Source organism: Ranitomeya variabilis, chromosome 5 (genome assembly GCF_051348905.1).
Source record: "Ranitomeya variabilis isolate aRanVar5 chromosome 5, aRanVar5.hap1, whole genome shotgun sequence".
Taxonomy (NCBI): Eukaryota; Metazoa; Chordata; class Amphibia; order Anura; family Dendrobatidae; genus Ranitomeya; species Ranitomeya variabilis.
This window is the reverse complement of record NC_135236.1, coordinates 4,735,307-4,759,613: the sequence shown is the minus strand read 5'-3', so window position 1 is coordinate 4,759,613 and position 24,307 is coordinate 4,735,307. Positions and strand designations below refer to the sequence as shown.

At 48.9% G+C, this 24,307-nt stretch overlaps 1 protein-coding gene across 1 annotated transcript in view; it reads left to right on the top strand.

Moving 5' to 3' along the window:
• Nucleotides 1–23,238, top strand: part of LOC143774147 (cornifelin homolog) — a 66,574-nt gene extending 43,336 nt beyond the window's left edge. The window contains exons 3-5 of the mRNA XM_077261483.1: nt 7,471–7,589; nt 22,699–22,877; nt 22,954–23,238. Coding sequence (XP_077117598.1) covers nt 7,478–7,589; nt 22,699–22,877; nt 22,954–23,136 — 474 coding nt within the window. The 5' untranslated portion in view covers nt 7,471–7,477 and the 3' untranslated portion in view covers nt 23,137–23,238. The remainder of the gene's footprint in view (nt 1–7,470; nt 7,590–22,698; nt 22,878–22,953) is intronic.
• Nucleotides 23,239–24,307: the final 1,069 nt, after the last annotated feature.

The following is a 24,307-nucleotide window of genomic DNA, read 5'->3' as shown; positions in this document are numbered from 1 at the left end:
TTTTCAATTTTATTATGGAATTGATCTCTCATACCTTGTTTTGTTCTTGTACAGCGACTATATGAATAAGACCCTATGAGGGTGGAAACGTTCTGTTCTTGTCACCTCGCCATTTTCTCTATCCCTGCACCAATTCCTTATTCCTGAATTGTGTTATCACCGCATCTACCTCTGTATAATAAAGTCTCCACAAGAATCTATCAAGAGTGTGCGGTGATATTACTCTATTAAGGGGAGTGCCATCGCACTTCACCAGCACCTCGGATGTCAGCAAGAGTGCTCGCCACACTACCCGTCTAACTCTCCAGAGGCAATGCGGCCTGAGTGGGGTTCAGTAATAAAGTTGATGGCTGCCAATCCCTTGCCCATCCCGGTCGCAGGGGTAGTCTGGATGCAAATAACTGCCCGCGGTAAAGATCTAGGTAGAAAGGGAGTGGTCCTGACCGCTGGAGACGCAGGTAAAGGACACGCTATCCCTCTGGGGATGAACATGCTGAAAGAATTCGGAAGTCTCCTCATTAACGATTCCCCAAATGTGCTCCTGAAATAGTAGAGCCCTCACACTCCCCAAAGGAGTGTTTCAGCAGCTAATCCGTGTGGCTCAAGCCCAAGAGACTTCCAGTGGCGGAAAGATGTTGGGAAAAGTGATTGTTCCAGCCTCCACTCGTCTTGTCTTGCCACCGGGACAGACCGTTCTTACCCTGCCCGTCCGGGCTTGTACCCCTCTGGAAGGAGTCGAGATACAAATAGAGCCAGCCATTGTGGAGCAACTACCTCCAGGGCTCCTGGTTGCCACTGCATATGACGGGACGGTCCCAGGGCATTGTACTAATTTGGGAAAAAGCAATATCACGCTCCCAGAAGTGAAGTAGCACAAATCCTGAGCATGCAGAAGAACTAATACCACCACAGGCCGTGCAGTTGACAGTAAAACAGGGAGATCCTTGGACCGTGGCTGTGGATACCTCATTAACACCAGAGCCACAACACCTGTGGGAGGGACAAATGCAGGGCGAACTGGCAGAACTTACGCCACAAGTCCAGCAGGTGGAAGCTCTGTTAGGGCGATATCAGGATGTGTTAGCATGCCATGAGGATGACATCGGGTGCACTACAGCAATCACACACGAGACTCTGACTGGGAACACCGCACCCATAAGAGAACGGTACTGCCAAATTCTGCCGCAGATGTACCAAGAGGTAAAAGGAATGCTGACCCAGATGCTACAGAATGGGGTTATCCGAGAGAGTCAGAGCCCGTAGGCTGTTCCCATCGTACTGGTGTGAAAGAAAGATGGAACTTTAGTGTGGGCTACCGCAAACTCAATGCCTGAACTGTGCGAGATTCCTATCCGTTACCAAGGATTGAAGAGTTCTTATCTGCCCTGGGAAGCGAGAAATACTTCTCATAGTTGGATCTGGTCAGTGGCTATTGGCAAGTGCCGATGTCAGAGCAGGACCGAGCCAAGACAGCCTTTATACTTCCCATGGGTCTAGACGAATTCAACCGAATGCCGTTCAGCCTGGCCAATGCACCTGGGACATTTCAGCGATTAATGGAGAGGTGTTTAGGTGACTTGAACTTCAAGTCCACGCTAATCTATTTGGACGATATCATCGTATATGCCCCCTCGTTCGAGGAACATCTCCAAAAATTGGAACAGGTGTTGAGCCGCCTTCAAAGGTACGGCTTGAAAGTGAAGCCACAGAAGTGTCATCTATTTCACATCCAAATTGAGTACTTGGAACATGTCGTTTTTGCTGAAGGGGTGAGACTGTCCTGAGAGAAGATTGCTGTAGTACAGGACTGGCCTACTCCACAGACCATGAAGAATGTACGGGCTTTCTTGGGGCTTACTGGACATTATCGGCGCCTCCTGAAGAACTTTACCCACATAGTGAACCCACTGCTAGAGCTTCTGAAGGGGATACTGTCTGGTGTAAAGAATAGAACCATTTCATGGGGAGAACGTCAGGAGAAAGCATTCAGAGATCTGAAGGTGGCCTTGACGGAAGCGCCAGTGCTAGCCTATGCCGACTTCTCACAACCATTTATTTTCCACGCTGATGGAAGCCTGCATGGACATGGTGCTGTGCTGTTCAAATGAGACAGAGGATGACATTAAAAGAACTCCCCAGTCAGAGAGAGAGTGATGCCCAGTCTCCGGGAACTCTACAGATCCTTTGGCAGTGGGAAAGGCTTCAAATAAGAAATGGATTGCTGTATCGGAAGATCCAACTTCAGCGAGAGCTGGGTGTTACCTGGCAGTTGTTAATCCCGGAGGCACTGCTATCTAAAGTGGCGCCCAAAGCGCATGACAGAGGAGCTCACTTTGGTCAGGAGAAGACCTTTCAATGGCTACAAAGATTAGTGTATCATCCCCGGCAGAAGGCGGTGGTGGAAGAGACCTGTCGGCTATGTAGAAGCTGCAAACTAGCGAAACCTCCAGAACAGCGAGCTCCCACACAGACCATCATGACCTCGGCTCCCCTGGAAGTACTGATGATAGGCTATTTGACAATAGGCCCACCCACCAAGGGTATTAACATTGTTTAGTAATGACGGACCACTTCACGAAGTTTGCAGTTGTGACCCTGACACGAGACCAGTCAGCTGAATCTGCTGCACATGCCATTTGCAAACATTTCATTCAGGTGTACGGCTGCCCAAAATGCATTCATTCCAATTAAGGTGCCTGTTTCCTGGGGAAAGTGATGGAAGAATTGCACCGTCTGTACCAGATAGAAAAATCTCGGACAACGCCTTACCACCTTCAAGGAAATGTGGCCTGCAAAAGATGCAACCGCATCCTGATACAGATGTTGAAGACACTGGAAGAAGACCGAAAGGCCAAGTGGCCTGAGTATATAGCTGAGTTAGTGTGGGTGTACAGCAACCGAATACATCGGACCACCAGTTACACCCCATATATATTCTGCTGTTCAGTCATCCAGAAAGAGAGCTTACCTTGATGGATCTGGACCCAGAGGAGAACTACCCACGGATGCCACCATTGGACTGGGTGTTGGTTCTAGATAAACATCCTCAAGATAACTTGGAGTACAGGTGGGAGAAAAACCTGTATCGGGTGAAGCGGAGCATCAATTCGGAAGGGCCCGTCTACGAAATTCAACCAGAAGGGGAAGAGAACGCTTCTACTCGAATAGTACACCGGAACATGCTATGCCCCTGTTTGTCAAGAGATCCTGACCAGGTGGAGGAAGTACAAGACGCTCCTGAGATACTTCCTCCAGACTTCGCTGATGGTGAAGAAGAGGAAGTCCCTGAACAACCACCTGCAGTCCTGATGGAGGGACAAGAGCTTGAAGTTCCTGATAAGACTATCCCATTGGAAACATCTGTACTACCTGACTTGACTACCCAACTCGACTCTGCTACTCCTTCTGACTTATGGCACTCTGAACGGACAACAGCTGGAGTACCCCTCAACCAATACAACCAAGATCAATTTATTTGGCAACAGATTGAGGACAAGAACACTCGCCCATGGAATGATGAGCAAAAGGAGAGGGGGAGTGTAAGAAGATGGACTGGACCGGGGGTATCTTTCTTGTGCCGGTTCTGGAACTGCCGTGGCTGTCACCATTGTTGCCCGGGGGAAAGCTTTCTGACCTGGACGGACCTTTGCACTGCTCAGCAGGGGGCAAGTTGGGGATAAAAGGCTGTGCACGTGGGAAGAAGGGGAGAGACTTGGCGGGAAGACAGAGCGTGCAGCAGGAGAAGTTTGGTACTCGATCCTCCAAGCAATGAGACAGCGCAGGTACGCGCTATAGAACCCCAACTGTCAAGGATAGTGACTTTGAGCAGAGACCTGTATTGTGCCTGCTGGCTCCTGCATCCGAATGTGCCAGACGCTCCGGGCCGGTTTTTGCTGTGCGTGTGCCACCTGAGACAGACAAGGTGACTTGCATAGAACTGTTTCCTACCTCACCCATAGTGTTCTGCCAAGCTGAACCATGTACAGGCAGCATCATAGACTATCCTTAATCCCATATGGAGAATCTAGATCCAGGACCCATTCAAGACAGCAAGGACTCGTCGCCACCGTTAGGAACCGGATCTTCAACTTCTTCAGGACTACCCCGGGATCTTCACACGCCGTTTGCGTAGGCACCACCGATGGGTTCTAGGACTCTACAGCTATGAAGTCAGACTGATAAGTTTAGTCTCTCATGAACAGTTGCTTTAACTCTTCCCGTTATTACTCTAATCTGCCCTCATACTGGTTCTTTTCCCCCTGTTTAAACCCCGATTTATCTCCCCGCAAGGAGCAATCCCCGTGTTAATAAATCTGTTTACCCTTGCTCTGGCTCCTGTCCGTCGTTGCATCCCACGACCTGCTCACATGTGAATGGACCTATAAAACTCTACGATCCCGTGTACCATCCCGATAAAAAAATCTGGCAGCACATGGACATTTCACGCAAATGTGAGAATGTAGAATGAGGGATTTTACAGATAACATTATCACTCCATGTCACACAGTGCAGATACAGAATAATATCTACTGTCAGGAAAGAGGAAGGACTCCTTATTACTTACATTACACATACAGAGCTCTCAGCTGCAGTTTCCTCTGCCTGTCAACACAAGGCTGGAATTCTAAGCCACTCTCCCTCCCTCCTGCCATGTGGTGGTAATATGAGACTAGCTGCCAAATCTGCTGAGGAATTTTTATGGCTTCAAACTGAAAGTACAAGTAGAAGTATTAATGATAGACATTTTTGACATGGGCTTGACTAGAACTATCAGCCAGGGAGATTTCTAGGTTCCAGAACCAGCACAATTGAGAAATGGATTACTACAGAACTGGGTCACCCAGCTACCCCATATCTATACTTAAACGAATCCCTATGGCATGCTGAGCATAAGGACACGGGTGTCATCTTTCTACGAGGTTCCTACGCCAAGATATGTGAGATGATGGTTTTTCATAATGCTAAGAAAGGGGAGTATCCAGCCTTGGTTTTGGGCTGGGAAATAACTGAGTGGTACATCAGTCTTGCAGTGTCTTTAGTCCAGGGTCTAGCTGCTATGCAGAGGGGTGATGCATCTGGATATATGCTCGCCCTTCCCCCACAGCACATGGTCAGCCATGAGATAAGATGACATAACGAAATGTAAGTGTTTTTTAACTTTAATCCCATTTTATTTGTAATTGTACTGTACATACGATAATTGTCTTCTTTATAATATCTTTTTAGACTTCTGTAAACACTGACTACCTCTTTTTGGAGTAAAATATAAAATTACTAGCTTGTCCCTCCTTGTTCTATAACGTACGGTCACGTCCTCTGAAGTGAATTACACTACTAATCTGGGTTGGCTCCGGACCCGTTAATAATTAAGCAATCGGAGCTGGTGGCAGCGGATTTGTCCTGGGCGTTTCGGAGTCTTTGCAGCGACTGGCGGCGTTGATAATTATTGTTCCCACCTGAATGGGAGTAGTTATATCGCCCTCGCTGCAGTGTGCTTTTTAGCCAGTAGAAAGTAAGGCAGCCTTTCTGGCGACTAATTATCCTAGGTGTAGTACCTAATCTGACCTGAGGGTAAGGGGGGCGCCAGAGAGCTGCAGGTTCCAAACCGGAAGTGGGATATAGATAAATCCCCTTCAGAAGGAACCAGGGGCAACCAATCAACCCCGGTTCATGACAAATTGGTGTGAGTGGTGGGGATGATAAAGGTGTCCTCCCCGTGAACTGTGACATCTGCATCCAGGCACTTACCGATGACGTCTCGTCTGATTAGAGCCACTTTCTCCTGTTTCTTCTCCATCTGGACAGACCTTGATGTCGACATCTCCCAGCCACGACTCGTCTTGTCACGATGATCTTCGCAGCCCTAAAAATAACAAGGACACACACACATGTTGTATACAGATGTGTCTCCCCCACATACTGATGTGTACCCACCATTAATATACTGCTAGCCACGCACCATTAAACATATAAAGTGATAATCAGCACTGTGCCCCCCATTACCTATAATCTCCGACTCCCAGTAGTATAAATTGTTCAGTCTGTGACTCTCCCCAATTACCTGTACGGCCATGTGTGCATGGAATATATGCAAGGTTTACAGTACAGGAAAGTGAATGAGATCCCCGACGTCTCGTGCACACGCTGATTATTTTTTCCTTGCAGATTTACAGCAGATTAAAATCTGCATAACATCAATTCTTGTAGCATATTTCTCCCGTACTAATGAGGAAAAATAGGTAACAAAAACATGGCAAAAATGTGGGAAAACAATGTATTTTATGTAACTTTCTTCCTGCCCACACATTAGGACATGCAGCAGAATTATCTCCTGCAAATCCTGAACGTGTGCACATAGCCTTGGTCCTGTCCTGTGCCCCCCCCCCATTCATTATAAGTCCTTGATAGCATCACATTGAATTTGGGGGTGGGAGAAGACGCCATCAGGTGCTGAACATCTTCCGCTATCTCCCAATTCATTACAAGCCCCTGGCAGCGTCTTCTCCCACCTTTCAGTTCATTATAAAGGGTCCTATGCACCTTATCGCCTCCTCTCCCAATCCCCAACAAATTGTAAGTCCCCAATAGCTTCACAATTAATTGAGAGATGGGGGAGGACACTTCAGGGGCTTAGCATATTTCTCCACCACTCAATTCATTTTGCATCCATATCTAACATCATCCTCCACCTCCCCCTGTTCGTAAGTCCATTATAAGTCCCCCTTCTTCCCATCCCAATCCCCCACATCCCATCATTGTCTTATCCTCCAGGCCCATCATTGCCCTCTCCACCACACACATCATTGCCCTCTCCATCACCTTCATCAATGCCTTCTCCACCATCCCAATCATTGTTCTCCCCCACCATCCCCATCATAGCCCTCTCCACCACCCCAATCACTTCTCTTCCTATCACCTCCATCATTGCCCTCTTCACCACCTCCATCATTGCCTTCTCCCCATCACCCCTATCATTGCCCTTTTCATCACCTCTATCATTTCTTTCTCCCCTATCACGCCCATCATTGCCCTCTCCACCACACACACACACAGCACCACTCACCTCTCCGCGCCTTCCACCGCAGCGGCAGCATCTTAGTCGCTTAGTCGTTGGTGATGGTCAGGTGAACTATGTTTGGACACCTGGATGGCTATTTGCTGGTCTGTCTGTGGTGTCACAGTCTTCTTTTCTGACCCCTGTTCATCTGAGGGCAGCACGGTGGCTCAGTGGCTAGCACTGCAGCCTTGAATCCCACCAAGGACAATATCTGCAAGGAGTTTTGTATGTTCTCTCCGTGTTTGCGTGGGTTTCCTCCGGGTACTCCTCCCTCATTCCAAAGACATATGATAGGGAATTGAGATTGTGAGCCCCATCGGGGACAGTGATGATAATGTGTGCAAACTATAAAGCGCTGCGGAAAAAATTAGAGCTATATAAAAATAAAGAGATTATTATTATTATCTATCCAGGTAACAGATGGAGGCCGTCATCTCTCAGCCGGGGGTCATCACCACGCAGACCGTGACCATATCACAGAGCCCACGCTGGGGCAGCGACCTGTGCGACTGCTGTGACGACTGTGGAATATGTGAGTGCAACACCACACAGCAACCGACCTCTGCCCCTGCAACCCCTAACCTCTGACTTCTGACCCTAGAGCACCCGACATCTGACCCCACAGCCCCCTAACCTCTGACCCTGCAACCCTCAACCTGACTCTACAGCACCCGACATCTGACCCCACAGCCCCCAGACCCTGCAACCCCCAACCTCTGACCCTACAGCACCCAACATCTGACCCCACAGCCCCCCAACCTCTGACCCTACAGCACCCAACATCTGACCCCACAGCCCCTCAACCTCTGACCCTACAGCACCCAATATCTGACCCCACAGCCCCTCAACCTCTGACCCTACAGCACCCAACATCTGACCCCACAGCCCCCCAACCTCTGACCCTACAGCACCCAACATCTGACCCCACAGCCCCCCAACCTCTGACCCTACAGCACCCAATATCTGACCACACTGCTCCCTGACCTCTGACCCTACAGCACCCAACATCTGACCCCACAGCCCCCCAACCTCTGACCCTACAGCACCCAATATCTGACCACACTGCTCCCTGACCTTACAATTCCAAACCTCTGACCCTACATCCTTTCTCCAGGACATGGAGCGTCGTCTCTTCTGGATTGTATAATAGAATCTGCTCCATAAGCCAAAAAAATCCTCCGCGTGCACAGTTTGCACCTCAACAAGTCTCCATCCCCCAGGACAATGACCTCTACAGCACCAGGGCCATACGCTATCAGAGCGCCTCCTACTGGTCATGTCTGGACTGTACATTACCCCAGGGCGCAAACCCCCTATTAGTCTACAGTGGAGGGTAATTAGTGCAGCGTCTCCTCTCCGGGCTGCTGTGTATTACGGGGTGGAGGGTAATAAGTGCAGCGTCTCCTCTCCGGGCTGCTGTGTATTACGGGGTGGAGGGTAATAAGTGCAGCGTCTCCTCTCCGGGCTGCTGTGTATTACGGGGTGGAGGGTAATAAGTGCAGCGTCTCCTCTCCGGGCTGCTGTGTATTACGGGGTGGAGGGTAATTAGTGCAGCGTCTCCTCTCCGGGCTGCTGTGTATTACGGGGTGGAGGGTAATAAGTGCAGCGTCTCCTCTACGGGCTGCTGTGTATTACGGGGTGGAGGGTAATAAGTGCAGCGTCTCCTCTCTGGGCTGCTGTGTATTACGGGGTGGAGGGTAGTAAGTGCAGCGTCTCCTCTCCGGGCTGCTGTGTATTACGGGGTGGAGGGTAATAAGTGCAGCGTCTCCTCTCCGGGCTCCTGTGTATTACGGGGTGGAGGGTAATAAGTGCAGCGTCTCCTCTCCGGGCTGCTGTGTATTACGGGGTGGAGGGTAATTAGTGCAGCGTCTCCTCTCCGGGCTGCTGTGTATTACGGGGTGGAGGGTAATAAGTGCAGCGTCTCCTCTCTGGGCTGCTGTGTATTACGGGGTGGAGGGTAATTAGTGCAGCGTCTCCTCTCCGGGCTGTTGTGTATTACGGGGTGGAGGGTAATTAGTGCAGCGTCTCCTCTCCGGGCTGCTGTGTATTACGGGGTGGAGGGTAATTAGTGCAGCGTCTCCTCTCTGGGCTGCTGTGTATTACGGGGTGGAGGGTAATAAGTGCAGCGTCTCCTCTCTCGGCTGCTGTGTATTACGGGGTGAAGGGTAATTAGTGCAGCGTCTCCTCTCTGGGCTCCTGTGTATTACGGGGTGGAGGGTAATAAGTGCAGCGTCTCCTCTCCGGGCTGCTGTGTATTACGGGGTGGAGGGTAATAAGTGCAGCGTCTCCTCTCCGGGCTGCTGTGTATTATGGGGTGGAGGGTAATAAGTGCAGCGTCTCCTCTCTGGGCTGTTGTGTATTACTGGGTGGAGGGTAATAAGTGCAGCGTCTCCTCTCCGGGCTGCTGTGTATTACGGGGTGGAGGGTAATTAGTGCAGCGTCTCCTCTCCGCGCTGCTGTGTATTACTGGGTGGAGGGTAATAAGTGCAGCGTCTCCTCTCTGGGCTGCTGTGTATTACAAGGTGGAGGGTAATAAGTGCAGCGTCTCCTCTCCGGGCTGCTGTATATTACGGGGTGGAGGGTAATAAGTGCAGCGTCTCCTCTCCGGGCTCCTGTGTATTACGGGGTGGAGGGTAATAAGTGCAGCGTCTCCTCTCCGGGCTGCTGGGAATTACGGGGTGGAGGGTAATAAGTGCAGCGTCTCCTCTCCGCGCTGCTGTGTATTACGGGGTGGAGGGTAATAAGTGCAGCTTCTCCTCTCTGGGCTGCTGTGTATTACGGGGTGGAGGGTAATAAGTGCAGCGTCTCCTCTCCGGGCTCCTGTGTATTACGGGGTGGAGGGTAATAAGTGCAGCGTCTCCTCTCCGGGCTGCTGTATATTGCGGGGTGGAGGGTAATTAGTGCAGCGTCTCCTCTCCGGGCTGCTGTGTATTACGGGGTGGAGGGTAATTAGTGCAGCGTCTCCTCTCCGCGCTGCTGTGTATTACGGGGTGGAGGGTAATTAGTGCAGCGTCTCCTCTCCGCGCTGCTGTGTATTACGGGGTGGAGGGTAATAAGTGCAGCGTCTCCTCTCCGGGCTGCTGTGTATTACGGGGTGGAGGGTAATAAGTGCAGCGTCTCCTCTCCGGGCTGCTGTGTATTACGGGGTGGAGGGTAATAAGTGCAGCGTCTCCTCTCCGGGCTGCTGTGTCATGAATCCCAATGGCTAGGGATAGCACAGGACAAGCAAAGTACAAATATATTACGGACGAGCTCTAGGGTGATGGAACCTGGGCTGACCGCTGCCCTACGCCTGACAAACGCAACTAGAGATAGCCAGGGAGCGTGCCTACGTTGGTTCTAGACGCCACGCACCAGCCTAAGAGCTAACTAGCACTGCAGAGAAAATAAAGACCTCACTTGCCTCCAGCGGAATGAACCCCAAAAGATATAGTTGCCCCCTACATGTATTGACGGTGAAAAGAGAGGAAGGCACACACATAGAGATGATATATATAGTTTTAGCAAATTGAGGCCCGCTGTAAACTAGAAAGCAGAACGATACAAAAGGGGACTGAGCGGTCAGCAAAAAACCCTAATCAAAAAAACCATCCTGAGATTACAAGAACCCATGTGCCAACTCATGGCACATGGGAAGAACCTCAGTCCACTAGAGCTACCAGCTAGCATAGAGACATAATAAGCAAGCTGGACAAAAAACCAAACAACTGAAAATCAGCACTTAGCTTACACAAACAGAATCCACAACAGTACCCCCCCCTTGAGGAGGGGTCACCGAACCCTCACGAGAACCCCCAGGGCGATCAGGGTGAGCTCTATGGAAGGCGCGGACCAAATCAGTCGCATGAACATCGGAGGCGACCACCCAGGAATTATCCTCCTGACCATAACCCTTCCACTTAACCAAATACTGGAGTTTGCGTCTGGAAACACGAGAATCCAAGATCTTCTCAACAACATACTCCAATTCTCCCTCCACCAGCACCGGAGCAGGAGGCTCAACCGAAGGAACAACGGGCACCTCATACCTCCGCAACAACGACCGATGGAACACATTATGAATAGCAAACGATGCTGGGAGATCCAAACGAAAAGATACAGGGTTAAGAATCTCCGAGATCCTATAAGGACCGATGAACCGAGGCTTGAACTTAGGAGAAGAGACCTTCATAGGGACAAAACGAGAAGACAACCACACCAAATCCCCAACAAGAAGTCGGGGACCCACGCGGCGACGGCGATTAGCAAACTGCTGAGTCTTCTCCTGAGATAACTTCAAATTGTCCACCACCTGATTCCAAATCTGATGTAGCCTGTCCACCACCACGTCCACTCCAGGACAATCCGAAGGCTCCACCTGACCAGAGGAAAAACGAGGATGAAACCCCGAATTACAAAAAAAAGGAGAGACCAACGTGGCCGAACTAGCCCGATTATTAAGAGCAAATTCGGCCAGTGGCAAAAAAGCAACCCAGTCATCTTGATCAGCAGAAACAAAACACCTCAAATAAGTTTCCAAGGTCTGATTAGTTCGCTCCGTCTGGCCATTCGTCTGAGGATGGAATGCAGACGAGAAAGACAAATCAATGCCCATCTTGGCACAAAACGTCCGCCAAAATCTAGACACAAACTGGGATCCCCTGTCAGAAACGATATTCTCCGGAATCCCATGCAAACGAACCACGTTCTGAAAAAATAAAGGGACCAACTCAGAGGAGGAAGGCAACTTAGGCAAGGGCACCAAATGAACCATCTTAGAAAAGCGGTCACACATAACCCAGATAACGGACATTTTCTGTGAAACCGGGAGATCAGAAATAAAATCCATGGAAATGTGCGTCCAAGGCCTCTTCGGGATGGGCAAGGATAACAACAACCCACTGGCCCGAGAACAGCAAGGCTTAGCTCGAGCACACACTTCACAAGACTGCACAAAGGTACGCACATCCCTAGACAAGGAAGGCCACCAAAAAGACCTGGCCACCAAGTCTCTAGTACCAAATATTCCAGGATGACCAGCCAACACAGAAGAATGGACCTCGGAGATGACTCTACTGGTCCAGTCATCCGGAACAAACAGTCTTTCTGGTGGACAACGATCCGGTTTATCCACCTGAAACTCCTGCAATGCACGTCGCAAGTCTGGGGATACGGCGGACAATATTACCCCATCCCTAAGGATACCAGTAGGCCCAGAGTCTCCAGGAGAGTCAGGCACAAAACTCCTGGAAAGAGCATCTGCCTTCACATTCTTTGAACCTGGCAGGTATGAAACCACGAAATTGAAACGAGAAAAAAACAACGACCAACGAGCCTGTCTAGGATTCAAACGCCTGGCAGACTGTTGTGAATTTGCTTTTTGCTCCCTCTAGTGGTTACTAGTTTTTTGACTCTGGTTTTTCTGTCATTCCTTTTATCCGCACCTGGGTCGTTAGTTAGGGGTGTTGCTATATAAGCTCCCTGGACCTTCAGTTCAATGCCTGGCAACGTAGTTATCAGAGCTAGTCTGCTGTGCTCTTGTCTACTGATCCTGGTTCCAGTTATATCAGCTAAGTCTGCCTTTTGCTTTTTGCTATTTGTTTTGGTTTTGTATTTTTGTCCAGCTTGTTCCAAATCTATATCCTGACCTTTGCTGGAAGCTCTAGGGGGCTGGTGTTCTCCCCCCGGACCGTTAGACGGTTCGGGGGTTCTTGAATTTCCAGTGTGGATTTTGATAGGGTTTTTGTTGACCATATAAGTTACCTTTCTTTATTCTGCTATCAGTAAGCGGGCCTCTCTGTGCTAAACCTGGTTCATTTCTGTGTTTGTCATTTCCTCTTACCTCACCGTCATTATTTGTGGGGGGCTTCTATCCAGCTTTGGGGTCCCCTTCTCTGGAGGCAAGAAAGGTCTTTGTTTTCCTCTACTAGGGGTAGCTAGATTCTCCGGCTGGCGCGTGTCATCTAGAATCAACGTAGGAATGATCCCCGGCTACTTCTAGTGTTGGCGTTAGGAGTAGATATATGGTCAACCCAGTTACCACTGCCCTATGAGCTGGATTTTTGTATTCTGCAGACTTCCACGTTCCTCTGAGACCCTCGCCATTGGGGTCATAACAGTTTGCCAGGCCAGTATTAAATGTTTAATGCATTGCAGAAGAGGGATTATAAGAAAGAAGATTCTGAGTTTTTTTTTTCTCCTTCCCCTTTACCTCAGAGTGGCTATGCTTGCTGCAGACATGAATGTCCAGACCTTGATTACAAGTGTGGACCAGCTGGCTACTCGTGTGCAGGGCATACAAGACTATGTTATCAGAAATCCTAGGTCAGAACCTAAAATACCGATTCCTGAACTGTTTTCCGGAGACAGGTTTAAGTTTAGGAATTTCGTGAATAATTGTAAATTGTTTTTGTCCCTGAGACCCTGTTCATCAGGAGATTCTGCTCAGCAAGTAAAAATTGTTATTTCGTTCTTACGGGGCGACCCTCAGGATTGGGCTTTTTCGCTGGCGCCAGGAGATCCGGCATTGGCTGATCTTGATGCGTTTTTTCTGGCGCTCGGTTTACTTTATGAGGAACCCAATCTTGAGATTCAGGCAGAAAAGGCCTTGCTGGCTATGTCTCAGGGGCAGGACGAGGCTGAAGTGTATTGCCAAAAATTTCGGAAATGGTCCGTGCTGACACATTGGAACGAGTGTGCACTGGCCGCTAATTTTAGAAATGGCCTTTCTGAAGCCATTAAGAATGTTATGGTGGGTTTTCCCATTCCCACAGGTCTGAATGATACTATGGCACTGGCTATTCAAATTGACCGGCGGTTGCGGGAGCGCAAAACCGCAAATTCCCTCATGGTGTTGTCTGAACAGACACCTAATTCGGTGCAATGTGATAGAAAAACCGCAAATTCCCTCATGGTGTTGTCTGAACAGACACCTGATTTAATGCAATGTGATAGAATCCTGACTAGAAATGAGCGGAAAATTCATAGACGCCGGAATGGCTTGTGCTACTACTGTGGTGATTCTACACATGTTATCTCAGCATGCTCTAAACGTATAGCTAAGGTTGTTAGTCCTGTCACCATTGGTAATTTGCAACCTAAATTTATTCTGTCTGTAACTTTGATTTGCTCACTGTCATCTTATCCTGTCATGGCGTTTGTAGATTCAGGTGCTGCCCTGAGTCTCATGGATCTCTCATTTGCTAAGCGCTGTGGTTTTACTCTTGAACCATTAGAAAATCCTATCCCTCTTAGGGGTATTGATGCTACACCATTGGCAGCAAATAAACCGCAGTATTGGACACAGGTTACCATGTGCATGACTCCTGAACACCGCGAGGTGATACGTTTCCTGGTTTTACATAAAATGCATGATTTGGTCGTTTTAGGGCTGCCATGGTTACAGACCCATAATCCAGTCCTGGACTGGAAGGCTATGTCAGTCTCTAGTTGGGGCTGTCGTGGTATTCATGGGGATTCCCTGCCTGTGTCTATTGCTTCCTCTACGCCTTCGGAAGTTCCGGAGTATTTGTCTGATTATCAGGATGTCTTCAGTGAGTCTGAGTCCAGTGCACTGCCTCCTCATAGGGACTGTGACTGTGCTATAGATTTGATCCCAGGCAGTAAATTTCCTAAGGGAAGACTGTTTAATCTGTCGGTACCTGAACATACCGCTATGCGTTCATATATCAAGGAGTCTCTGGAGAAAGGACATATTCGTCCGTCTTCTTCCCCTCTTGGTGCGGGATTCTTTTTTGTGGCAAAAAAGGACGGATCTTTGAGACCTTGTATTGATTATCGGCTTTTAAATAAGATCACTGTCAAATTTCAGTATCCTTTACCGCTGTTGTCTGACTTGTTTGCCCGGATTAAGGGTGCCAAGTGGTTCACCAAGATAGACCTTCGTGGTGCGTACAACCTTGTGCGCATTAAGCAAGGTGATGAATGGAAAACCGCATTCAATACGCCCGAAGGTCATTTTGAGTACTTGGTGATGCCTTTTGGGCTCTCCAATGCGCCTTCAGTTTTTCAGTCCTTTATGCATGACATTTTCCGGAAGTATCTGGATAAATTTTTGATTGTTTATCTGGATGATATTTTGGTTTTTTCTGATAATTGGGATTCGCATGTGGAGCAGGTCAGGTTGGTCTTTAAAATTTTGCGTGAAAATTCTTTGTTTGTCAAGGGCTCAAAGTGTCTCTTTGGTGTACAGAAGGTTCCCTTTTTGGGGTTCATTTTTTCCCCTTCTGCTGTGGAGATGGACCCAGTCAAGGTCCGAGCTATTCTTGATTGGACTCAGCCCTCGTCAGTTAAGAGTCTTCAGAAGTTCTTGGGCTTCGCTAACTTCTACCGTCGTTTTATTGCTAATTTTTCTAGCATTGTGAAACCTTTGACGGATATGACCAAGAAGGGCTCCGATGTAGCTAACTGGGCTCCTGCTGCCGTGGAGGCTTTCCAGGAGTTGAAACGCCGGTTTACTTCGGCGCCTGTTTTGTGCCAGCCTGACGTCTCACTTCCCTTTCAGGTTGAGGTGGATGCTTCGGAGATTGGGGCAGGGGCCGTTTTGTCGCAGAGAGGCCCTGGTTGCTCTGTTATGAAGCCTTGTGCCTTTTTCTCTAGGAAATTTTCGCCTGCCGAGCGAAATTATGATGTGGGCAATCGGGAGTTGTTGGCCATGAAATGGGCATTTGAGGAGTGGCGTCATTGGCTCGAGGGTGCTAAGCATCGTGTGGTGGTCTTGACTGATCACAAAAATCTGATGTATCTCGAGTCTGCTAAACGCCTTAATCCGAGACAGGCCCGCTGGTCATTGTTTTTCTCCCGCTTTGATTTTGTTGTCTCGTATTTACCAGGTTCAAAGAATGTGAAGGCCGATGCTCTTTCTAGGAGCTTTGTGCCTGATGCTCCTGGAGTCGCTGATCCTGTTGGTATTCTTAAAGATGGAGTTATCTTGTCAGCTATTTCTCCGGATCTGCGACGTGTGTTGCAGAGATTTCAGGCTGATAGGCCTGAGTCTTGTCCACCTGACAGACTGTTTGTCCCGGATAAGTGGACCAGCAGAGTCATTTCCGAGGTTCATTCCTCGGTGTTGGCAGGTCACCCGGGAATTTTTGGCACCAGAGATCTGGTGGCCAGGTCCTTTTGGTGGCCTTCCTTGTCAAGGGATGTGCGGTCATTTGTGCAGTCCTGTGGGACTTGTGCTCGAGCTAAGCCTTGCTGTTCTCGTGCCAGCGGTTTGCTCTTGCCCTTGCCTGTCCCGAAGAGACCTTGGACACATATCTCCATGGATTTCATTTCTGATCTTCCGCTATCTCAGGGCATGTCCGTTATCTGGGTGATATGTGATCGCTTCTCCAAGATGGTCCATTTGGTTCCTTTGCCTAAGCTGCCTTCCTCTTCCGATCTGGTTCCTGTGTTTTTCCAGAACGTGGTTCGTTTGCACGGCATCCCTGAGAATATTGTGTCAGACAGAGGATCCCAGTTCGTTTCCAGGTTCTGGCGATCCTTTTGTAGTAGGATGGGCATTGATTTGTCGTTTTCGTCTGCTTTCCATCCTCAGACTAATGGACAGACGGAGCGAACCAATCAGACTTTGGAGGCTTATTTGAGGTGTTTTGTCTCTGCTGATCAGGACGATTGGGTGACATTCTTGCCGTTGGCTGAGTTTGCCCTTAATAATCGGGCTAGTTCCGCCACCTTGGTTTCGCCTTTTTTCTGCAACTCTGGTTTCCATCCTCGCTTTTCTTCGGGTCATGTGGAGCCTTCTGACTGTCCTGGGGTGGATTCTGTGGTGGATAGGTTGCAGCAGATCTGGAATCATGTGGTGGACAACTTGAAGTTGTCACAGGAGAAGGCTCAGCGCTTTGCCAACCGCCGCCGCGGTGTGGGTCCCCGACTACGCGTTGGGGATTTGGTGTGGCTTTCTTCCCGCTTTGTTCCTATGAAGGTCTCCTCTCCCAAATTTAAACCTCGTTTTATTGGGCCTTACAAGATATTGGAAATCCTTAATCCTGTATCTTTTCGTCTGGATCTTCCTGTGTCGTTTGCTATTCACAATGTATTTCATAGGTCCTTGTTGCGGCGGTACATTGTGCCTGTAGTTCCTTCTGCTGAGCCTCCTGCTCCGGTGTTGGTTGAGGGCGAGTTGGAGTAAGTGGTGGAGAAGATCTTGGATTCTCGCCTCTCCAGGCGGAGGCTTCAGTACCTGGTCAAGTGGAAGGGCTATGGTCAGGAGGATAATTCCTGGGTGGTCGCCTCTGATGTTCATGCGGCCGATTTAGTTCGTGCCTTTCATGCCGCTCATCCTGATCGCCCTGGTGGTCGTGGTGAGGGTTCGGTGACCCCTCACTAAGGGGGGGGTACTGTTGTGAATTTGCTTTTTGCTCCCTCTAGTGGTTACTAGTTTTTTGACTCTGGTTTTTCTGTCATTCCTTTTATCCGCACCTGGGTCGTTAGTTAGGGGTGTTGCTATATAAGCTCCCTGGACCTTCAGTTCAATGCCTGGCAACGTAGTTATCAGAGCTAGTCTGCTGTGCTCTTGTCTACTGATCCTGGTTCCAGTTATATCAGCTAAGTCTGCCTTTTGCTTTTTGCTATTTGTTTTGGTTTTGTATTTTTGTCCAGCTTGTTCCAAATCTATATCCTGACCTTTGCTGGAAGCTCTAGGGGGCTGGTGTTCTCCCCCCGGACCGTTAGACGGTTCGGGGGTTCTTGAATTTCCAGTGTGGATTTTGATAGGGTTTTTGTTGACCATATAAGTTACCTTTCTTTATTCTGCTATCAGTAAGCGGGCCTCTCTGTGCTAAACCTGGTTCATTTCTGTGTTTGTCATTTCCTCTTACCTCACCGTCATTATTTGTGGGGGGCTTCTATCCAGCTTTGGGGTCCCCTTCTCTGGAGGCAAGAAAGGTCTTTGTTTTCCTCTACTAGGGGTAGCTAGATTCTACGGCTGGCGCGTGTCATCTAGAATCAACGTAGGAATGATCCCCGGCTACTTCTAGTGTTGGCGTTAGGAGTAGATATATGGTCAACCCAGTTACCACTGCCCTATGAGCTGGATTTTTGTATTCTGCAGACTTCCACGTTCCTCTGAGACCCTCGCCATTGGGGTCATAACAGCAGACTCAAGGTAAATGAGATTCTTGTGATCAGTCAAGACCACCACACGATGTTTAGCACCCTCAAGCCAATGACGCCACTCCTCAAATGCCCACTTCATGGCCAAAAGCTCCCGATTACCCACATCATAATTGCGCTCGGCGGGCGAGAATTTTCTAGAGAAGAATGCACATGGCTTCATCACCGAGCCATTAGAACTTCTCTGTGACAAAACCGCCCCCGCTCCAATCTCGGAAGCATCAACCTCAACCTGAAAAGGAAGTGAAACATCTGGTTGACACAACACAGGAGCAGAAGAAAACCGGCGCTTAAGTTCCTGAAAGGCCTCCACGGCCGCAGGAGACCAATCAGCAACATCAGCACCCTTTTTAGTCAAATCAGTCAAAGGTTTAACAATACTGGAAAAATTAGCAATGAACCGACGATAAAAATTAGCAAACCCCAAGAACTTCTGAAGGCTCTTAACAGATGTAGGTTGTGTCCAGTCACAAATCGCCTGAACCTTGACGGGATCCATCTCAATAGTAGAAGGAGAAAAAATGTACCCCAAAAAAGAAATCTTCTGGACTCCGAAGAGACACTTTGAGCCCTTCACAAACAGAGAATTGGCCCGCAGAACCTGAAACACCTTCCTGACCTGTAGAACATGAGACTCCCAGTCATCAGAAAACACCAAAATATCATCCAAATACACAATCATAAACTTATCCAGATATTCACGGAAAATATTGTGTATAAAGGACTGAAAGACTGACGGAGCATTGGAGAGTCCAAAAGGCATTACCAAATACTCAAAATGGCCCTCAGGCGTATTAAATGCGGTTTTCCACTTATCACCCTGTTTTATCCGCACCAGATTATACGCACCGCGAAGATCTATCTTAGTGAACCACCTAGCCCCCTTACTGCGAGCAAACAAATCAGTCAATAATGGCAATGGATACTGATATTTGACTGTAATCTTATTCAGAAGGCGATAATCTATACAAGGCCTCAGGGAACCATCTTTTTTTGCCACCAAAAAAAAACCTGCTCCCAGAGGGGACGAAGATGGACGAATATGTCCCTTTTCCAAGGACTCCTTAATATAATTCCGCATAGCAGTATGCTCTGGCAGTGACAGATTAAATAAACGACCCTTAGGGAACTTACTGCCAGGAATCAATTCTATAGCACAGTCACAATCTCTATGCGGAGGGAGCGAATTGAGCTTAGGCTCCTCAAAAACATCCCGATAGTCAGACAAAAACGCAGGGACCTCAGAAGGAGTAGATGAAGCGATTGAAATCAGAGGTGCATCATCATGAACCCCCTGACATCCCCAGCTTAACACAGACATTGTTTTCCAGTCCAGGACAGGATTATGAGTTTGTAACCATGGCAGACCAAGCACTAGTACATCATGTAAATTATACAGTACAAGGAAGCGAATCACCTCCTGATGAACGGGAGTCATGCGCATGGTCACTTGTGTCCAATACTGCGGTTTATTCATAGCCAATGGTGTAGAGTCAATTCCCTTCAGAGGAATAGGAACTTCCAGAGGTTCCAGACTAAAACCGCAGCGTTTAGCAAATGACCAATCCATAAGACTCAGGGCAGCGCCCGAATCCACATAGGCATCGACGGAAATGGAAGACAGTGAAAAAATCAGAGTCACAGACAAAATGAACTTAGGCTGCAGAGTACCAATGGCAAAAGATTTATCAACCCTTTTTGTGCGTTTAGAGCATGCTGATATAACATGAGCTGAATCACCACAATAAAAACACAATCCATTTTTCCGCCTATAATTTTGCCGTTCACTTCTGGACTGAATTCTATCACATTGCATAGTCTCAGGTGCCTGTTCAGAAGACACCGCCAACTGGTGCACAGGTTTGCGCTCCCGTAAACGCCGATCAATCTGAATGGCCATAGCCATAGACTCATTCAGACCTGTAGGCGTAGGGAACCCCACCATAATATCCTTAATGGCCTCAGAAAGACCATTTCTGAAGTTTGCAGCCAGGGCGCACTCATTCCACTGAGTAAGCACCGACCATTTCCGAAACTTCTGACAATATATCTCCGCTTCATCATGCCCCTGAGAGAGGGCTAATAAAGCCTTTTCAGCCTGAATCTCTAGGTTAGGTTCCTCATAGAGCAATCCCAATGCCAGAAAAAACGCATCCACACTGAGCAATGCAGGATCCCCTGGTGCCAATGCAAATGCCCAATTCTGAGGGTCGCCCCGCAGGAAAGATATTACAATCTTGACCTGTTGAGCAGGGTCTCCAGAGGAGCGAGATTTTATAGAAAGAAACAATTTACAATTGTTCCTGAAATTCAGGAAGGTAGATCTATCTCCAGAAAAGAACTCTGGAATAGGAATTCTAGGTTCAGACATGGGAGTGTAAACAACAAAATCCTGTATGTTTTGAACCTTTGCCGCGAGATTACTCAGGCTGGAAGCCAAACTCTGGACATCTATGTTAAACAGCTAAGATCAGAGCCATTCAAGGGTTAAGAGGAGGTAAGAAGCAGCTAGACAGCAATTAAGGGCTAGGCAGCAAAACTCTGAAGGAAAAAAAAAAAAAAAAATTTCCCTTAAACACTTCTATTCCTCCTGCTTCAGCCCAAACAATTAACACTTTGTTGGCCGGCTATACTGTCATGAATCCCCAATGGCTAGGGATAGCACAGGACAAGCAAAGTACAAATAAATAACGGACGAGCTCTAGGGTGATGGAACCTGGGCTGACCGCTGCCCTACGCCTGACAAACGCAACTAGAGATAGCCAGGGAGCGTGCCTACGTTGGTTCTAGACGCCACGCACCAGCCTAAGAGCTAACTAGCACTGCAGAGAAAATAAAGACCTCACTTGCCTCCAGCGGAATGAACCCCAAAAGATATAGTTGCCCCCCCACATGTATTGACGGTGAAAAGAGAGGAAGGCACACACATAGAGATGATATATATAGTTTTAGCAAATTGAGGCCCGCTGTAAACTAGAAAGCAGAACGATACAAAAGGGGACTGAGCGGTCAGCAAAAAACCCTAATCAAAAAAACCATCCTGAGATTACAAGAACCCATGTGCCAACTCATGGCACATGGGGAGAACCTCAGTCCACTAGAGCTACCAGCTAGCATAGAGACATAATAAGCAAGCTGGACAAAAAACCAAACAACTGAAAATCAGCACTTAGCTTATCCTGAAAGATCTGGGAGCAGGTAGGCAGGAACCAAACAGAGCACATCTGAATACATTGATAGCCGGCAAGGGAATGACAGAAAGGCCAGGTACAATAGGAAACACCCAGCCACTGATGGACAGGTGGAAACCAAAGGCCGCAACCCACCAAAGTCACCCAGTACCAGCAGTAACCACCAGAGGGAGCCCACAAACAGAATCGACAACACTGCTGTATATTACGGGGTGGAGGGTAATTAGTGCAGCGTCTCCTCTCCGGGCTGCTGTGTATTACGGGGTGGAGGGTTATTAGTGCAGCATCTCCTCTCCGGGCTGTTGTGTATTACGGGGTGGAGGGTAATTAGTGCAGCTTCTCCTCTCTGGGCTGCTGTATATTACGGGGTGGAGGGTAATTAGTGCAGCGTCTCCTCTCTGGGCTGCTGTGTATTACGGGGTGGAGGGTAATAAGTGCAGCATCTCCTCTCCGGGCTGCTGTGTATTACGGGGTGGAGGGTAATAAGTGCAGCATCTCCTCTCCGGGCTGCTGTGTATTACGGGGTGGAGGGTAATAAGTGCAGCGTCTCCTCTCCGGGCTGCTGTGTATTACGGGGTGGAGGGTAATAAGTGCAGCGTCTCCTCTCCGGGCTGCTGTGTATTACGGGGTGGAGGGTAATAAGTGCAGCGTCTCCTCTCCGGGCTGCTGTGTATTACGGGGTGGAGGGTAATAAGTGCAGCGTCTCCTCTCTGGGCTCCTGTGTATTACGGGGTGGAGGGTAATTAGTGCAGCGTCTCCTCTCTGGGCTGCTGTATATTACGGGGTGGAGGGTAATTAGTGCAGCATCTCCTCTCCGGGCTGCTGTGTATTACGGGGTGGAGGGTAATAAGTGCAGCGTCTCCTCTCCGCGCTGCTGTGTATTACGGGGTGGAGGGTAATAAGTGCAGCGTCTCCTCTCCGCGCTGCTGTGTATTACGGGGTGGAGGGTAATTAGTGCAGCATCTCCTCTCCGGGCTGCTGTGTATTACGGGGTGGAGGGTAATTAGTGCAGCATCTCCTCTCCGGGCTGCTGTGTATTACGGGGTGGAGGGTAATAAGTGCAGCATCTCCTCTCCGGGCTGCTGTGTATTACTGGGTGGAGGGTAATAAGTGCAGCGTCTCCTCTCCGGGCTGCTGGGAATTACGGGGTGGAGGGTAATAAGTGCAGCGTCTCCTCTCCGGGCTGCTGTGTATTACGGGGTGGAGGGTAATTAGTGCAGCATCTCCTCTCCGGGCTGCTGTGTATTACGGGGTGGAGGGTAATAAGTGCAGCGTCTCCTCTCAGCTCCTGTGTATTACAGGCTGGAGGGTAATAAGTGTATTATCTCCCCGCAGGCTGCTGCGCCATGTGGTGCTTCCCCTGCATGCAGTGTGACACCGCGAGTGATTTTGGAGAGTGCCTTTGTCTTCCGCTTTTGGACGCCCGCTTGATGGGATACCTTTGGTGCTGCGGCATCTGCCCCCCTGTAACGATTGCGATGAGGGCCGCAATCCGGGAGAGGTACAAGATTCCCGTAAGTGAAACATCAGGGTCTCTAGGGTTGGGGGGTTTCACCTTACACCAGGGTAACCCAAATTTTCCTCTTTCAGGGGTCTATCTGCAATGACTGCGTCCTCTCCTGCTGTTGCTACACCTGCACCTGGTGCCAGATCGCCCGCGAGATCAAAGTCCGAAGCCAAACGTCCAGCATAACCACGGCCCACACCACCCTGATAAGCAATGCCCCCATTATCCCTCAGGCTCATGGCTACGCTCCCATTGTGGAGTATTAACCCAGTCGGCGGAGCCTCATCACCCCAAACATCTGCTTTGTCCCTCCCTCACCTTCACGCTGTAATGGAGTCATTACATAATAAAGGAAATATTTTATCAGTTCTGGTGGTCGATGCTCCGCGCTGTTGGCTGCTCATGACCCCACCAAAAGGAGGTCCTAGTACTGGAGGAGGGAGATAGGAAGACAGCAAATGGTCACCACATCAACATTTCACAGTACTGGTTTCACAGGTTTACCGCAACAGAGAGGAGCCCGAAGACCGAAGCGTCCAATTTCTCCTACTCCTGCACTGATTAGAAGCTTCTAGCAGTGCAGGAGGTGTTAATCTGCTCAGGTGAGAGCTCCTGGAAGCTTTCCTGTATTAAGGCTCTCAGCTGTTCACTGTTAGCCACTCCCATCTCCTATATAATCTGGGTCCTGGCTAGCACTCATTGTAAGAGAATCTTATGCTGCATGGCTGGAGGATGTTGGAGGTTAATGGAGAAGGCATTCAGTGGATTTATCTGTTACTGTTGCTAGGTTTTGAGTGTGTGATTCCTTTTCTTCTCCTACTTTGGTTTAACCCCATCCTCCTCTACATGGTGCATTCCTCTGTTGTCTGTGTGATTATATTTGTATGATTGGTATTTTTTTCATTACCCCTGTTCGTATTACCTTGTTAGTCTGATCGGTGTATTATGGTACACTACTACCCCCCTCTTCCCTGTGTGGGGGAAGAAAACAGACTGAGGGAGGATTCAGGAGCTACTTGGCCCAGGCGTCTTCACCATCAGAAGTAATCAGGGGAATAAAGCGAGTTAGGACGCCCCTAGCATTAGGGACAGGGAATAAGTTCCTGGTCCCGGGTTACCCGACAAAAGATTCATGACAACTAATATTACACAAGAGGCACAAGAAACACAGAGGAGGTTGTGGGGAAACGGGTTGGTGGGTGCCCAAGTCCGCTAGCCGAAACCGCATAGACCAGGGATCATCCCGCCTAACGCCCGCTCTCCCGTTAACGTGGGCATAACGCTAGTCAGACAACACAGGGTGAAGATAAAAGTGTGGCAATGCTTTATTGAACCACAAAACAGGCAGATAACATGTAGAACAGTCACAGAAAAATTTCCCAAGATGTTACACATTACAGAGGATGAAGCCCAGCACTGACGGTGCAGCACCTCTTG